The 18,912-nt window shown below is 40.7% G+C and overlaps 2 protein-coding genes across 6 annotated transcripts in view; one reads left to right on the top strand and one right to left on the bottom strand.

Moving 5' to 3' along the window:
* LOC137805142 (guanine nucleotide-binding protein G(q) subunit alpha) overlaps positions 1-18,912 on the top strand; it is a 199,811-nt gene that overhangs the window by 162,485 nt on the left and 18,414 nt on the right. The window lies entirely within an intron of this gene.
* The window catches only part of pcsk5b (proprotein convertase subtilisin/kexin type 5b), a 64,685-nt gene that overhangs the window by 44,019 nt on the left and 1,754 nt on the right, over positions 1-18,912 (bottom strand). For all 5 annotated transcript variants that reach the window (XR_011080210.1, XM_068605145.1, XM_068605146.1 and 2 more), the window contains exons 2-5: positions 16,032-16,136; positions 7,244-7,396; positions 5,608-5,751; positions 4,800-4,876 (exon numbers count right to left, since the gene is read on the bottom strand). Coding sequence is in view for 4 of the 5 variants with exons in the window: in XM_068605145.1 (XP_068461246.1) it covers positions 4,800-4,876; positions 5,608-5,751; positions 7,244-7,396; positions 16,032-16,136 (479 nt within the window). In the remaining variant the exon portion in view is untranslated. The remainder of the gene's footprint in view (positions 1-4,799; positions 4,877-5,607; positions 5,752-7,243; positions 7,397-16,031; positions 16,137-18,912) is intronic.

The following is an 18,912-nucleotide window of genomic DNA, read 5'->3' as shown; positions in this document are numbered from 1 at the left end:
AGCAGATAAACATCCAGCCTTTTGAAGTGGAAAGCAAGGACTGAAATGTACACACTTTCACAGATAGTGCAGATTCCTGTTGATGCAACCCATGACAAAATAGTTTTAGAGTAATAAGTGTTACAAATGTTGTAATACAGTGGAGCTTTTCATGAGGACCAAGACACGTCTTGTGTGAACGGAAATCACTTTACTCTTGAACTGCAGTATTACAAACTGTTTCAGAACACGCTCTTGCACCCAACGTGTATTTTTTCTCCGTAACATCAATCATTGTTAGCGCCAACAAGCACGTAGCATTCTACTTCAACGTAAAAGCACTTCTTGTTTCCATGCTCTTCACAATAAATGTCAATCATGCAATCAAACAAGTTACAACAAAAGGAGAAAACACGATAAATATTTCAGTCATTCTTGCTTTTTCCTCACAGGCCTAAAAGAGCACAGAGAAGGAGGTAGTTCAAAATTTATCCAATGCCAACGGTCCCTAAATGAGCAAATACACACAAACTGAAGCACAGATTGGACCACGTGCAAATGGACATGAAACAATGTCCAAGAACAGTGATGAGTTAGACCACTACTTTTAACGACCAAACACACACACACACACACACACACACACACACACACACACACACACACACACACACACACACACACACACACACACACACACACACACACACACACACACACACACACACAGACTGACTAAAACTGTGAAGAAAGATTGCAATAAATTAAATACTAACAGTTTTCAGTCTCAATTATTTTTTTCAATTTGATACCTCCTCAAGCCAAATGGTGTTTGTTTCTTTTTTAGACATTGTACTTCTAGAATTGGCAGAGGTAAAAAGGACCTGGCCCCAGGACAACACACTGGAGACACTGAGCTAGTTACAGTGCTGGTGATGTCCGACTGAGCTGTCAAAGCAAAGTTCAGCCAGCAGTCAGCAAAAATGGCATCTGACAAACTTGACTGACACTGCGATTCAAACTGCTTGACAGACACACACGACAATCGACCCTGGTCAGCAACAAACATAAGAATGTTTGCCGCCTCCTCAAAAACATCACTTTCTGGATCGGCACAAACACACTTACACACACCACCTGCAGAGAACATCTGCATAACAACACCCCCCGGCAACATCCGTGACCGCTGCCATGGAAAAAGCATCTAGCTGTCCAACCCCAAGGGGAAGACACAGGGAAGTTTTAAAGTCCAGGGAAGCACTCAGACTGAGGACAATCGGTTTCACAGCAACTTGGCGATTTCAGGTAAACATGTATTTAGCAGCAAGATCAAAGGTTTAAAATATATCACTAAAAGTCTTTACTGTCCACACTTACGGTGTATAGAGCAACATCCATGCTCGGCAACTTCATCACCACGTTCAGTAGTAAGAATTATATATCTTCTTCTAATCTTTTCTTCACCCACAATCTGTTGCAGACTCTCATGCAATACAGTACTCTGCACTGGTGCATTACAACACAAAAGCACAGTAAGGCACACAACATACTCCTTTAGGTTTTGAGCATTTTCATTTCTTTTATAACCAATTCAGTCTTTCTTCCCACTTGACACAATTACTTTAATTTAGCTTTCCACCTGTGCTTGACGACAGTGTATGAAAATGTATCCACACACTAAAGAAAGTTGAAATCAGAAAAACAAGTGTTAAGAAATACTTTGTCATTCAGGGAAATATGCATATTTACACATTTACTTTAAGTTAGAGTGAAATCACTACGTCTGTAGGTAAAGACTGGATAAAGGGGGACACTGCTAGCCTGCCTCTGTCCACAGGCAACAAAATGAAAGTTGTCTGTAAATAACAAGCAAGATATTTTTTGTTAATACATGCATTTTAGACTATTTTGCCAGTCTTTATGCTAAGCTAAAAGGCTGGTGGCAGAGTGGTATCACTTGTCTAATATACTCAGTTGGAAAGTGTAGAAAATATGTAGTTTCAAAAATGTCTAACATACTATTCAACACCACCTCTGCTAACTTGTCAAAGTGATTCCTCCTTTCACAGATATCAGAGTACCCTTTCTACATTTAAACTTACAATCCACAAAATTTACCGAGAGATTTATTTTAAATTCATATCGACTTTCAACGAGATTCAACAGCCTTTGTATAGGTGTGGAAATCTTTATTGTTTTCTCCCTAGATTGATGTTTGATTAAGCTCACAAGTTTACAGAAAAGTTAGCTCTGTGGGTTAAAGTATAGCATATTAAATGGCTGCAGATCAGTCATAAGCTCATTTGTCACAGTTATTGAGCCCAACTATTGGTTCCCTCTTCCAAAATCCTTTACTTTGTTTTTTTCACTTTGCTAATCCACACAATTGTCTGTTTGTCATTCCATTCTTATATTTGCTTGTATGTTTAATTCTTTACACATCTTTGTCACAGCCACTCAGTAATCTATCTGGGTTTTTTAACCAACTATATAATGTGTATGCAATGGATGATAGTCAGTCAGAACAACTTGCACTCAACACACTCACACAGCGTAATTATTCAAATGCAAACACATACATTTTAACATTCTGAAAGTTTAAACAGGGACAGCCACTTGAACTCACATTAACCTTCTCTGGTACACATCCATGTTATAGCGATGTGTAGTGTGTTACGCCAAAATATAATTGTGTTGATTCTTTGAGAGTCAGACTACTACAATGTAAGATTTTGTAAATTAAATTTTATTCTTTTATTTATAGTTTTCAGTTTTTCTAATTGAAAATCTATATTTAAATGTTTTGTAAAGTCACTTGGTGTCAGAGAAGGTTAAGCGAAGGCAAAGCAGCTTTGATATTTTTTTCAAATAATTAAAGAAAACTCCATTATCCCGAAACACAAACACTTTGTTACAAACCTCTTTTGAAACAAAGCTTCTTTTTAATTTAACAAAATGACATCCAACTCAGACATAACAGGAATTTCCATAACTTGTTTTGTCATATTGTCCTTTGAAATATGTGGTGGTTAGGGTTGATTCTCTGTGGATAATAGTTAAGTCTGCAGACACAAAGGACTTCCTTGGTAAAGCAATAGAGGCTGATGCATCCAATTAGGTTTCTTTTTATTTGCTTTTTTGTTGCTTAAATTCAAAGCACAGATGTTAGCACATAATTACAATATCCTCTGCATTCTGGAGGTTGGTTTATGGCTTTTGGCCGATACATACACTCACAGACTGTAGACAGTATTACACCTACAGTCTATGGGTTTCACTCATTGGCTTTTTTGATTCTTCACAGTCCATCTCCTTTTGCATGCCCTCTGATGTTTCAGAGAATAATGCAATGAACAGCGCATCGAGTACAAACGCCTCCGTACATGCTCAGAGCTTGGGCACCATCTGTGGAGGCTTGCGCTACGGTGCCAAGTGTGAGTATAAACAAATCTTAACAGACTGTGTTTCTTCAGCCTTTTGCGCCTGATGACCAGTTTTGACATGCTGGCACACACCAACCTTTGATTTCAAGTTCATAAGATTCCCTATTTCCATGGTAGACGTGACCTCCATGTTGTGTTTGGACTAAAATTACCATCCCATTAGATAAATTGTTGCATAAAGAATACGTATATGAAAGGTCAAAGAGAGTGAACCAGATTTGTGACAACACACATAACATCATATGCAACAATGAATTCAACCTTAAAAAGAAAAACAGCTCATTAAGCTACATCTGTACGCCTCATGTCTCTTTTAGACAATGCATTACCAGCAGGGACTGAGACACTCAGTGCGTTTACATGCTGGTAATAATTCGAATCTTGCTTTAGTCGGACTATGCTCTCTCTCGGGGCAACTGCTGTTATCCGAATATACATGGCAGTGAATAAATCGAATCATTGGCCGAATGCATGTCATATCCGATACGACAGGTGGCGCTGTTTTCATTACATGTAGTGGTGATACAGCCATCTCCGCTTGACCTCTTCACTCTTCATAATGGAGAGAACCCCGCTAGCTTCGGTGGTTGTCGGGGAGCTAGCAGAGAGCAAACAGGGAACTAGCAGCAGCGCTAGCAGGCTACATCAGGGAGCTAGTAGAGACACCCAGCGAAGGTAGTATCGGCTCGTAACCCGACTTTTACGTTTGTTTGTTTCTGCCGGCCGTGACAACTTATCGTCTCTTTCGACTTCCGGGTCACGACCTGGGAGGGAGGGAGGGAGGAGGCGGCGGGATCTTGAGCATGCGCACAAACGCATTGTCCAGTTCCGATCCGATTCAGCGTTTACATGCAGCGTTATTCGAATTATCAATCGAATCGAATCGAGTTATCCAGGGGTGTTAATCGGATCGTAGTCGGACCGCAGTTATTCGAATAAAGGTGTTTACATGAACTGGATAATTCGATTTTAGTCGGACTAAGCCAGTTATTCGAATCCATGTAACCGCACTGACTGTCAAGGCACTTGGGCAGCAGCAGCTAAACACACACATACACGACAAAATCACCCACTAAGCCAAACTGGCACCTGACAAGAGCCTCTCACTAACTCGCTCGCGAGCGAGCACACACACACGCACAAACACAGACCAATCCCTCCAAACAGAAAACCCACAACCCACCCAAAAATGTAACAATCAAACACACTAATGTAACTCACCGCACTCACAACAAGTTCAAGGCTATGGAAATACAAACATAGTGAGGAAAAGAGCTTCTGGTAAAAATTATTCAAAACATTAGGCTGACTAACCCGGAAGGTTAGTCAACCTAATGTTATATTGTTATTTTGTGTGCTATACATTGTTTGTCTTACTTGTTCTCATTGGTTGCGTCATATCGAGGCATGGGATCCATATCGTTACCGTTGACATCAAAGCTGGCTTGAGGGTCCTGGAGGAGACACAGAGGTCAAAAACTAGTACATCAAATACCAAAATGACAGTTGCAATAATGATCGGGAGAGAAAACAACCAAATTTACAATATACCTGTGTGTGTGCGTGTGTGTGTGTGTATGTGTATGTGTGTGTGTGAGTGTGAGAGCGAGAGCGAGAGTGAGAGAGAGACTGAGTGAGTGAGTGAGTGAGTGAGTGAGTGAGTGAGTGAGTGAGTGAGTGAGTGAGTGAGTGATATTCAGCCAAAAAAGCTTCTTCAACCCAATCAAACAGTTCGCATGAGCATCAGTCACAACAGTTTTGTAAATCGAATGCAATCAGAGCAAACTCAATCTGCTGCGCCGTTCACCCTTCGGCATCAACAAATCCGGGCATTAAGAGTAGCTAATAACAGCAACGCAGGCACTGTCAAACAGGATGTGAAACATTTTATCTGCACAGTTGATTGATGGCCTTACCTGCTGCCTCAGGCTAAGAGGTTGCTCTAAATATCTGGCGATGGTCTGAGTTAGAAATACCTCTGCATCCAGATTAAAGTATGTAAACAGCAGACAAATAAACATGTGCACACAGCATGTCTGCACAGCAACAGTTTTGAGGAGGTTTTAGTAACCCATGACCAATGAATATCTGATCCAAATCACCACTTTTATTGCAATAGAGTGAACACACACACACACACACTGCTGCACCTAGTCGCCCTACATACGCATACATACACACTCACGTAGTTCTGAAAGAGGTCTGGGTGGTTCCTCTCGATGCCGTCATCTAGTATGGTCACCACCACGTCTTTACCCGTGTAGCCCCTCTTCCACGCCCCCATGATGTTCATGTCCGACTGACAGTTATGGACGTCGTCGTTACAGTGCTGAAGAGGTGGTGACAGGAGGTGGAGTGAGAAAAGGTGATAAAGGGGGGCAAAAACAAACAAAAGCACATCAGCATCTTGCAAATGCACAACATGAACTTTATGAGTGTGCCCACATCACGTAATCACCCATTTAACGGACAGCAAGTGTGAATATTAACCATTTTCATCTTGAGCCACAGTCATAAGTCAGTTCAAAGTGTTAGAAATAGTCAGATGGTGCGTTCCAATACCCATAGTACTATACTATTTAGCATGCCAGAAAAGGTGTAGTCTGTCCCAATACATAGTATATAAAAAATACCAGGATGTCCTATTGCATCCAATCATATTTTGCAGTATGCAAACAAGCATGCTTTTTTGGCTATTCTGTCCCAAAAACCTCTGCACAGCAAAAGAGACATAACATCAACTGAGCCGCCAAGAGAGCACAGGGAGATGACAGCTCATTAACCGATATCACACACGGCTATATTAGCAATACAGTTTAAGTTAAGGCTCAATGTAATTAACAAAGTATTAATTCTCAGTTGTATGCACACTGCATGCAACAGCACACACTTTGCGACGACAGCTTTTACTACAAAATAACACTGCAATTTGCATACAACTTGAATGTGACTCAAATATGTCTCAGTTACTGTTACTAGTTTATCTGATATATCTTTAAAATAGATAAAACAATCAACATATGGACAAACTAACAGAAACATTTTACTGGAAGGATTGCTTTAACAGCAGCAAATAGCAGATACTTAGAAATGAAGTCAATTCCCAAGTAAACCTGAAAACACACAAGTTCAAACCGTTCTGTCCTACAGTTTACAAAATAAGTTTAAAACATCTGGTCAAAGTATGAAGAGTTATCTCTACTGAGTAAACAATTGACAGAGCAGAGGACACTGAAGCGCACGCGTACACACACACACACACACACACACACACACACACACACACACACACACACAAACTCAAAGAGCAATGATCTGAGGGTGTATGCAAACACTACTGATAAGCCAGCAAATCTCTGCAATATGAATTTGAATGTCCTGTGTTTGTGTGTGCGCGTGAACACTGCCAATCTCCCAGATATGATTTTAAAATGCAGGAACACAGAAACTTGGATATTTCAACTGCTGTGCCCACTTATAAGGAAACACAGAATATTTCAGCTTGGCCTTAAGTCTTTTTTCAAATAGAGGAAATGGAAAAATGTCATCTCTACGGCTTCTCTGTTATTTCATTCAGGAAAACACACACAAATCCCTTATTTCCACTGGTCCTGCAGTGATCAGGATTGTGCCATGACCTCAGCTGACCTTTGACCCACAAACTCCACAAATGTAGACAAAGGAGAAAAAACAGCAGTGATGCCCCTAAAATATATTGGACTCCATTTGCATCTGAACTTGGGATAATCTTGTTTTGGAGCAGTAGCCATGCAAAGAGAGAGAAAGAGAAATAATCTGGTACCCGTATACAGTGTACTCACAATGTACCACATGCTGCTCCACTTGGCGTCATTATAGAATATGTTGTTCTGGGCTGGGTAGCTGTGGGCGGGACTAGTCAGAGAAAGGGGAGGGTCTGGCTTGTAATCCCTCTTGATCCTCCTCTTCACCACCTGCTGCTGAATCCACTCCACCTGAAACACACAGACACAAGCGTTCAGGAGGAGTTGGCAAGAATGTGTTTTTCACAAAATTCAAAATAGCGGAAAATCAAATTAGCTGCATTTTAATTCCATGATTGACTTCTTTGCAGCGCAGTCCCATCCGGACATGTGTGCCAAATTTCGAGTCTATTGGTCATAAGTGGCAAAACTAAAGAGGGCTCTTTAGGGACATTTTTTCCAACTTTTGCCCGACACTCGAATCAGATTGGTAATTTCGCCAAATCGGATTGGGGTGGAAATTTTGAATAATGAAGATTTTGCCCAAGCACCTCTTTTTCCTACTCAAAGGAGGCAAATAAGAATAATAAACAATAGAATAACAGTAGGTCCTCTGCTCTGACTATCTCAGTCCTCAGGCCCTATTAACAAAAACCAAGTAGGAATTAAGTAATACCACACAGTAGCAGATTTCCTTCACACATAGTACAATCAGTCATCAGGTGAAATTTAATCAAACTTCTTTTTAAATAATTGTATCTAACACAATTTTAAACATGGGGTCTTTTTAAGCATGGGTGCTACATCCTCAATACAAAAGTGAACAGAGTGGCTATAGTTCTTCTTCTTTGACTTCTATGACCATCTCCAGAGATTAGATATGGTGAGTATACGGTGGCACCCGACCAGCAAAGACAAAACATTAGAAAGCCGCTGAAGGGAACTTAATTTTTGTGATAGGTAACCGATGAGTGCAGATGACATTGTTAACTGTAGGAGGAAGCATTGTAAAAATTCAGTCTTTTACTTGAAATGGTGTTTTCAGGTGACAACACTCAGCTGAAAAGTAATTCATGAATAATCTGTAAATAATTTTAGCACTTTTTTACTTAAGATCTCCCCAATTAATTTTGTCTTAGGTGAGCCTATAAAATACAATACAATTCGCCATCTTCGCTATTTAGACGTTAAACTCTCTTCTTTCCAGTTTTAGCCTACAAGGGCTTTGCAGTAGAGTCATTCTTTTCTCTCCGGTTTATTTCTCCTCGTCTGCAAAATGGACAGACTAATACACACACATATGCACTGTGGACATTATCGTCTCTCAGGTAACATCAATCTCTCAAATGTTATGGACTCGCTTCAAGGCGCAAGGCATTCCTTGGCAGGTATCATGCAGACGGAATTTTCCGATTTCAAAATCAGCATTGCTGGATCAGAGCAGGAGTGCTGGACCCACTTGCTTGGCCCTGGTCACCTCTTTTTTTTTTTAAACTCTCAAATCGTATGTTTAGTCTAGATGAAGTCCTGCAGACGTCATCTGTCTAAAAAGGCTGAGACGTTTACGTGTACCAGCTATGATGACAACACAAACAGGCATAAAACTGGCACAACATGTGTCAAGCTGTATGAGAGCATCCTGAAATGTAAATGACTGTAATAAATCATTTGTGGATTCTTCAGACTGAAGTTTGGACGTGAACATAATCGTTTGCCACTTTACGCAGACTACAGTAGGATCCTTTCAATGTACTTCAGGAATACACAATGTTGAGCTGAGATGTTGTCGCCGCTCCTGCTTATTTTTACAGTTAATAATCTCTTGAAGCAATCAACACACCATCTACTGTGAAATAATAGTGTCTACCTATAATTTACAATGAAATTCCAACAGAGTAATCGAATTATCACACTGAAAAGGTGTTTTGTAGCTTGGCAGATCCGGGAGTCTGAGGCCTTTGTGAACAATATTTGACTGGAAAGACAAAACATTTCTCCACATCAATATAGCTCGAGCAGACAGAGAGGAGAGAAAAGCTGACATGATGACTGCAGAGTGATTATCTGGTCTCATGCACTGAAATAATCTGCCTGGCTCTCTGGAGAGTTGGGGAAGGAGGCAACAGGACAAGGAGCGTTGTTAAAGAGCTGAAGAGAACAAGTCCCAGGAGAGTCAATAAAAAAAGACCTTGCTTGGAAGAGGAGGGAAGTGAAAACAAATAGCAAGTGAGAGCAAAAGACAGCAAGTGAACGGAAGATGATTGATTTTATAAATAACATTGATTCAATAGCTTAAGGATACTGCTCTTTATAGATTGTGAAGGTGGGAGAGCGGTAAAATTATTCAGTAAAGGACCAAATGTAATAACTCAAGAGTATAGCTCTCCCTTTATAGAGAGTATATCAAATATAGGAGAAAAAGAAATGGCAAACCAGGGAAGAAACGATGAAGAAAGCACAGCAAGCTATTTGGTTTTAGCCTTGTGTTCTGTGGTCTACCATTGCTCGGCTCATTTCACTCCAAGTTCTGTTAGGACCATCAGCTTCAAAGTAGCCACCGACACAGGCCATTATCCCCAAAACAACACTTTCATCAGGAATTGTGCATGTGTGTCAACGCAGAAGCACCGGTGTACTATTACAATTAGCAAACATGAGTTTAGCAATTAGCAAACACAATTTTGGATCAGCAGTGTAACTCGACTGCTCGTGTGCGTAACTTGGTTGTTCAAGAAAGGTCTGACAATGAATGATCAGATGGTGAAAAAAAAAATGTTTTGCTGAAGTTCATGGGTAGTTCACCTCAGATTTCTCTGATAACTTTAAGGATTATCAAATACTTTTCTGACGTTGCCGGATGAACAAGGGCATCAACAGTGGAACCTGAAGTTTAATGCATCTACCTTCTGGGAAGACTCCACCTTACTGACGAGTCTGTGACTCTGATGACCTCCATCATCCCAGTGGTACTATGTCAAGCAATTTAGGATCATTTAACTATCAGGCATTATTATTGCTATATACTTCCTACCCGACGTGCTGATTTAATGCAGTGAGTAAAAAAGGGCCAATAAAGCACTTCTAATGCATTGATGTACCCGCAGTTTGGTCCAGAAAATACTTTACTTAGTTTAAGCTTAGTTTACTTCTAAGCTTGTATAAGCTTTCATGACACTTCCACAAAAAAAAAGACTGCTCTTCAGGTTTTTCAAATAATTACTTTGAAAATGTCTATGGGCTTTAAACAATCATCTTGGTCATTACAACAACAACATAAAGAAAATAGATTTTTTTGTTTAGAAATAATATTTGTAAAAATGTGGTCAGCCTACATACAAACTAGTTTGAAACAGATTCAGCAGAGAGCCTCCTGCTGATCATCAATGTCATCATTTCAACACCTCTCCTCCTCACAACCAACATTTTCAGTCTCAGAGGCACAAGAAGATGGGAACCACTTCTAAAGCCAGAGGTAAATCATGCTAGCAAACTGTCACCAACAAAATCATTTTCACTACGGGGAAAAAAAAATGAAATAAGTCCCGAGGTTTCAATGGAAATGTGGCAGACGCCATGATAAAAATATCATGATACAGTATCAAAACAACTCTCTACAGCTCAGCATGCCAGAAGGGCTGTTAATAACTTGTATTGAGCATTCCAGCAACATACATCTTTAAAAACAGCAGTCGGACAGTTACAGAGGAAATACTGTAATATAAACAGTTGCAACAAACTTGGCTAACGGAGGACAAGTGTGTCCATTAAAAATAGAGCTTGTAACTGTTATTTGCCCTATGTTATGTTAAATAAAAATAGTAACAGCCGGTGGTTCTCTGCATCAATTGTGTCACAATTACCAATCCTTATCCAAACAAAGACAATATTGCCCTGTGTTATTGCCTAAAAAAAAAAAAATTGCCAGTATCACAGCCTTTGTTTCGATGCCAATTTGCTGGCAGGCTCTGAGGCATGATGATTGGATCTGCTCCATATGTAACTCCAGCTTTGGGAAGCAAAAGAATGCTCTTCTAGCACCTGTACATCTCAGTCACCCTGTTTTTTCTCTTTTCCGTTCCTTTTGTCTTTTCTCCCACGCCCTCTTATACGTCACTCATATTATTTTCTCGTCTATCTCACACATCTACTGCATTATTGCCGTCTTTCCGTTGAATTTCAGGTCTTCTTCCCCACAGATGCCAATTTTTCTTTGAGATTGCCTGTCTGTCTCCCTCGTTCCCATTGCAACCCCCTTCCTCCCTCCTCTCCTCTCCCTCTCTCTCTCTCTCTCATTCGCTCTCTGTGTAAGGGTTTGCAGGTGGCTTTTGCTGGCTGGGTCAGTAACCAGGGGAAACTGGGGAAGAGTTCACTTCAATAGAACAAATGGGAACAAATTGATCCACTTTCACTGCTGTTTTTGAGATGCTGTTTGAGTTGCAGGCAAAAGAACTGAAAGCTGGGAGTTTCAAAAAAGGTCAAAGGCTGGTGTAGCAGAACACCCACAACTACCTTTGGACTCACACTAAAAGCCAGTTCTTCTGCTCTTTTAAGTGAACCTCAGAGACTCGGCCCAAACACAGCACACAGTCCCACAACTTTTCACAGACTGTGAGAGCCAAGTGGTGCTGTGCTGGCCAGCTGTAGGTGCTTCACACAGGGCGTCAACTTCTTAATGGTTCATCTGTTAAACAAATTTAAGGCAAAAACAGATTCAGGAGTCTATTGCAGAGAGTCTCAGTAGCATCGTAGCTTTATGGAAATATGTACCTGGGACTACATGGAGTCTCACGGTGCCTACGAGAATGCAAATTACTTTAAAAGGTCCTAACTGGTACACAAGTTTCTTCAGTGTTGTCTCCTTGATGCTTTAAGTGTCCTAGTCTTCCAGACATGTTCCTGAATGCAGTGATCTCTAAAGGCAGCTGGATAATGAAGAAAAAAATCTACCGGCCATAGCGGCTAAGTATTGAGCAGACTTCTGTTTTAAGCCAATGTAATCATTTGGATTTGAGCTTATTCAAGTAATTTTACTATGTGGTAAAATATCTTCCTCATTATGTTGGGACCATAGACATTCTGCATTTCAGTGTATCGAGGATTCAGCTGCAGAATACACCTGGCCCTCAGTTTTCTTGCACATGTCTGGATAAATGACTAAGTAATAGTATACAAGAGTCTGTCCAGCGAAGTGAAACTCACTTGAACGCGGTGCTCCTGCAACAGAACGCTGTGGACAGACAGCAGCATTAAGCTGTTGTTTCTCTGCGCAGACTTCAAAATAACTTTATTAAAAAAAAGGAACAACCACCGTAGGCCTCTAATTGCTGTTTACAACAAACTCGAAATAGCTTTCAAACAAAGCAGGCCAAGTATATTTGAACTAATTTCATACCAAAAACTAATAACAGTGAGCGCCAAGAAAAAGAAAGTCTGTGGCCGTTCAAATTCTCTTGGAACTCCCAGTATGAATGAGTCATGAGCGTACGTCAGCACAGCCGTGCAAGGTGCAAGCCGAGTGCTGCTGAAGAGAAGACCTCGTCACTAACAGTTTTGTATAACACATTTTAATTGGCGCCATAGCATATTTATTTCTCAAATTGCTCTACAGGGTTTGTGTTGCCCAAAGCGACAGCTAAACTACAAAAGAACATTTAAGAACTAACTGGTTTTGGAGTTCTGTTATCGTAACATTACAAAAAATAAAGAGTAAAAAAAAATCCATCTGTTAAAGAAATTCAAGGCAAAAACTGATCCAAGTCTTAGAAGCATTGTGGCTTTATGGAAATATGTTCCTGGGACTGCATTGTATCTCCTGGTACCTGTAAGAATGCAAATTACTTCTTCTTTCTTCTTCTTCTTAGAATATCTTATCATAGGTTTTTTTCATTTAGAAATTAGAACTCAATTGAATTATTACTGAGATTATAAAGTTTGATTGGCATTTACTGACTTCCAGAAATACTGATAAATATCTAATAAACCTGCAACAGGATACACATCTTGTATCTAATATTTGAAAAACATAGAAGAACCAAAAGAAATGGTAGAAGCGTGCAGAATGAAAACACCTTCTTTCTCCAAGCCGGTGGCCTTGGCAGAGTCATTCAACAGCCTGGAAAATGCTCTTTGACCTGAGAGGCAAGTGACACTGCAGTTCGGCGGATGCCATAAAGCGGTAATCTGTGCCGCGCTGCATCACCATGGTAACATGCGTGCCAATGAGTACTGCGGATGGCAGGGTGCGCCTTTCATGGCACCGCTACACCCATCTGACTCACTCGCACACAAACACACACGCTGTCATTATTACAAAACATCATTAGTAGTATGCCAGAATGCGCTGGTGCCAAAGTAGCCATCACGTTGCTCCCAAACCCACAGACAGGTCACAGATTATGCTGAAAGCATAACGAGTCAGGGGAATATACTCTTTCCTTCCCTCTTCTCCTAGTGTTATAAGAGCTCCTTTTTCTCTCTAACATCTCCTCTCTGATCAAGTACTCTGAAATCTCAGTCCCTCAACCAGGTGGCATAAGGACACACACCTTCCTCCATTGTGGCAGAGTGTCAGACCCGAGAGAGCAAAAGAACCAACAATGGAGGGAGGGAGACGAGTACGCTGAAAGCAACGGTGATAACTGATGGTACGAGAGGGAGTTCGAAAAAGAGAAAAGAAAAGAGACGACAGGTAAGGACAGAAGGTGGACAAAACAAACTGAGTGGACCAAAACAACGTAAAGAAAGGAAAGATAATTGAAAAGAAACAAGAAGCTAGAGGACAACAAGATAAATGGATACCCGACAGTGACAGGTCCCATCTTACCTTTTTTCTGTTTCACTCTCTATTTCATCCTTTTTTATTCCACCGATACATCATTATAATTCCTCAGCAGTCAGCATGCATTCATGTGCATGCACGGATACAAACAAACTTGCATGCCCTTCAATCCATTGTTCAAAAACACAAAAACCCACAAAGCCATTGCTGCGAGATGAAATACCTGAAGCCCCAAAAAGTCTATATTTTTCAAAATTGACATAAATGGGATATTTTAAGCTACACTGTAATGGATCTGGGGAGTTTCATCTTGTTTTCTCAGAATAAAGCCCCAACCTGCTTAATAAAAGTTAAATATGACAAAAATATGACAAAAAATATTCTCGCAGCAGGAGGTTTTCACAAGTCAGGAACGGGACATCTGCACATACGGTTGTGCCACTGAGTCCCATTCACAGCTATCTACTTAAGCACTCCATAAACATAAATCTTAACTCGACGTCAGGAAACGCAAATGGCAACATAAGGTGCTTCTTTTGTACACTTCGCCAACTCTGTGCATGTTGATGTACAAGCTACTACGTTTCCATGTTAAAACCCGTATCTGTTGCTACGTTCACAATGAGCGTCCACATTACTCCCGGAGTTTTAGAGCATCGTAAACAACAGGAGTTTAGAAATGCGACCAAAGACGGGTACGGTTGAAAACTCCGGGGTTACCTCGTAGTGTGTACAGGCGTAACCGCTTGAGTTTTAAAAAGATGACAGACACCCGCGTTGGCTACTTGATTGGTTGTTAGCAATCACAAGGTGTCCTTCGCTGATTCATCACGTGACTCGTTGCTTTCGATGAACTACCAGGTTAAGTCAACATGGATAACAGATTACAGGCGATGCTGACCTTGTTGTCTATACTTGCAGCTGTTGTGTAGTTAAATTCTGAATTTTAGAATTCTACTGCCAACATGCGGATGAAGCAGCTGTTACTGGAGCAATTAGCGAGTGGTATGTCCAGCGGCGCTATCAGCCTTACAGAGCGGCCGTCTGAAGTCACGGTTTGCTGCTTTGGGGAGGGCGATGGACAAAAAGCGGAGGACTTTGTTTCTTTTTTATGCTTTTTTTGTTGTGAAGTCCACACAGAAACTGTAAAACAAACAAAAGCATAAATGCTCTCCAGTACGACAGGAACTTTAGCCACGCGGCTGAGCTACAAATGTGAGAACAGACAACAACGAAACCGAGGAAACAGCAATAGAAGCGTGTTGACCAAAGTTAGCAACCTAAAATCTAGAAAACTTTAATTTGTGAGGGTTCATTAAAAAAATAAAAAAAAACATGTTGTGTTAGTTAGATATAGATAAAGAAGATTTTAAGAAATATCTGAAGTATTAAGCAATACCTTCACACTGACACCTGCATGCCAAGTGTACATGAATGTCATGTGATATTCGTTTTCAAGCGTGTTAGTATGGACGGAAATAATTTCGCAAATGACACTGAAACGCCTGTGTGGGCGGAGGTTGTTTGTGACGCCGGTTTTAAAGGAAAAGGTAGTCGTGTGGGTGAAGCCTCAGAGTGGTATGAGGTTCAGGCTTCATTAATAATGCAGCCCGGGAGTGATGACCTGGTGCAGTGATGAGAGGAGCACTGACAGGACAAGCGTATGGGTTTACCTTTGGTCAAACTTTTGTTTGAAGAGCCAATATCATGGTTTTGACAAGGCTTTCCTAACCTTGGTGGAGTAGAAACCAAATCAAAGTTTATGTAAGAAGTTTTTAAGTCTGTGAGCACAAACCTCGGAAAAAGGGCACAGTGTTAAAAAGAAATTTGAGGTCGAATGTATTTGCATTAAGAAGCTGTTTGATATTGCCTTTTTATTTGAAGGACAATTATATTTATATCATGTTTAATCTCCCACCTCTAAACGTATCCATCCACCCTGACGGTGATGGGTTTGTGGAATACAATAAGTCTCAAGAACACTGGAATGTCCCTGCAACGTAATAGTCCTTGTTCTTATCAACACTCTGTCCATGCCATAACCCATTTGTGTGCAAGTTGTGTCAGAGAAAACAAGAGTCAACTCTGTCAGTGTGTGAAGTGGCTTACCTTTGGCTCCATGGAAATAAAACTATGGCGACCGCGGCTTGACAAAGTTGACCTCTTGATGGTCCGGCTATGGAAGAAGTGATAGTGGTCTTTGAGATCCCCAATCTGCAAAACACATACAAGACACTTAAGAAACGTATTTATTCATTCCATAACTCTTTTTACCTGAACATAGTGCTGGAGAACATCCAATACCACATAACCATTATCATATATATATATATATATATATATATATATATATATATATATATATATATATATATATATATATATATATATATATATATTGTTGTATCTGCATTTCACAGTTGAAATAGACACATAAACTGTAAACATGTCATACAAGTGTTTTTTACTACATCTTAAAAACAGTCAGAGAAAAAGAAAGAATTAGGCACTACAAGGTAAGACAGAAAAAAAGGTCGAACAAAAACAGACAATGAGACACAAAAAGACAGAAAGCAAAGGCTTGAAAGTCACCCAAATGTACAAACAGACAAAGTCTTTGAGTGACAGAGACATGAGAACAGAGGATCCACAGACAGACAATGATAGGCAGACAGCCAGCTGCATGACGGTGATTAGTTTTAATAATTGATAAAGACCATACAATCCCTCAGATGTACCCTGTCATGGCTGCCAAGGGTCCTGTGGTGCGCCAGTGATCCATGGCTGAGCTCCACCGCCACAGAACCCATTAGATCAGCTTTCAGCTCAATGCTCATGCACAAACACACATCTTCCAAGTTCCAGACTGACAAAATGCAAAACACAAAAGTGCCAAAAGGCCTTGCGAGATCACTTTCAGCAAACACTAAATATTTGTGTAACACACAGCACAAATCAGATGTCTTGGATAATCCGATTTAAAAGCATTCTACATAAATAGTAACAAAATGTGCTCATATAATAGGCGGCTACCACTTTGGATGCTTCTCATAGTGTAAACAGGTCTCAACATATCATGCCTTCACTGCCTATTTAATCTACTCAACATCTGCACTGCCATTAGCAGGCCACCCTTGTAGGAGTGTCTGCTGGAAGAGCTCTACACACCGCATAAAAATAAATAAAAAGTCTTATCCCAGGTCTAAACTTCTGCTCCACTGCTCTTTTTAAAGCCATCTAGTCTTTCTTTGGCTCAAATCACCAATTTATTCTAATTGAAGTGACATTTAGAAATGAACAACATTCATGGTAGAGTTGTGACTGCTATGAAAACATGTGAGAATATGGACATGCGTCAGGTTATACAGTCTATTTAACTTTCATTATGATGCAATAACCCTCATAGTGAATCACATGTTCAGCATAACCTTTGGTTACTGGAAATTATGTCGTAACAAATTTGTGATTCATGATGTCTTGCATTGTTAACCTTTTCACTGGCTGCATCAACACTTTCATGGCACAAAGTCCTGCCCGGAATCGCTAAAAAGGTGACACAACTTTTTCTCATGGAAATTATTCTGATTGTATTATAGCTGGGTCGAATTACCAAACTTGAAGGTTGCCGGAGTGAGGTTCACACATTTAACAAAATGACCAAGGACAGGCATCAAACAAGAAGATGAGAGCTCACATGCACTTCAAGATTCTGCATTTGCTAGAACAAGAATTCCAATCTTTAAAAGTATAACAAATAAAAAATACAGTAAAAGTATAATGAATAAACCACTGGATGCTTTACTGGTCATCGAAGACACTGGATGACAAGCTTGGATAGAAATGTAGGTATTTTCCAAAAACATCACCCTTTTGGCCTGATGCTGAAGCACTGATTTTTCAGTGCAACCTGCTTAAATAATCTTAGAACGTGTTATTGATGTAACAGTCTCCTGTCCAAGTCTGGCTACATCATCTCCCTCCCTCTCAATGGCTCCAACTCCTCTCAAATCTCTTCAAAACACCAGTTTGAACAGATATCCACATCTAGGGTCTTGTCAGCTGATTTAGACCCAATTTGGGCCACTGTCTTAGTCTGGGAAGGGGGCTCCATGGTTAAGAGGATTACCCAGAATTCCCCAACGAGGTGCTCTCTCACTCCATGCCAACTCTTTTCATCCATCCGTCCATCTATCGTCCCTTCTTTTGCTCCCTCCTCCCTCCATCTCCCAGTGTGTGTTATCTTTGTCTGTTCTCCTCTTTCCACCCCTGTCAAGAAGACTATATTGTCCCTCGGTCACATGTTTTCCATACCCATCCCCCTATTCCTTTCCAACTACTTTGCTTCCCTTCTAAACATGGAACCTCTTCTATTTTAGCAGACATATCCCAAAATAATGCATCACAAGCAAGCACACCCAAGCAAGTTTACTTGAATGGGAAGGGGGAAAAAAACACTTGTATCTCTTTGCAATCTACAGTGGCGTCAAACTTGCAATAAGTCATCCCACTTATGTTTAATTGTATTCACCATATACATCCGTGCAGCACCGATATTTAGGGAGGGGGTTGATAATGGGGATGTCAAAGTTCACATTAGGAAACCAGAGTGTGCTGTTATCTCTCCTATGGGAGCGGCTTTCAGCTGACCCCAAAACCAGGAAATGAAGTAAAACTCTTGTCTATGAGGTGTCAAAGTCCAATGAACGCTCCATATTGACATGGAAATTAGGGCGAATGGTGGGGGTTGAGGGCGACACTGCACTCCACAGGGGAATTCCTATGGGGGGCTGGTATGGAAAGGGGGGGAGAGGACTCCACACATTAGTTCCCGTCAAAGAGAGGGGATAAACGAGGCCATTAATGCCTGCTCTCTGGGGAGTATAGTGGGTGGGCGGGCTGGATAAGTCGAGGAGGAAGGGTGGTGGGGGGGGTTCAATAGCTGTTGACTAGGCTACCCCACAACAACCTGTCAGAATGCCCCCCTCTGTTC

The sequence above is a fragment of the Clinocottus analis genome, unplaced genomic scaffold (assembly GCF_023055335.1).
Source record: "Clinocottus analis isolate CAN_PGR_092001 unplaced genomic scaffold, fCliAna1.0.p SCAF_7, whole genome shotgun sequence".
NCBI classification, from domain to species: domain Eukaryota; kingdom Metazoa; phylum Chordata; class Actinopteri; order Perciformes; family Cottidae; genus Clinocottus; species Clinocottus analis.
The sequence above is the reverse complement of the archived record's forward strand: the minus strand, read 5'-3'. Positions and strand labels throughout refer to the sequence as shown.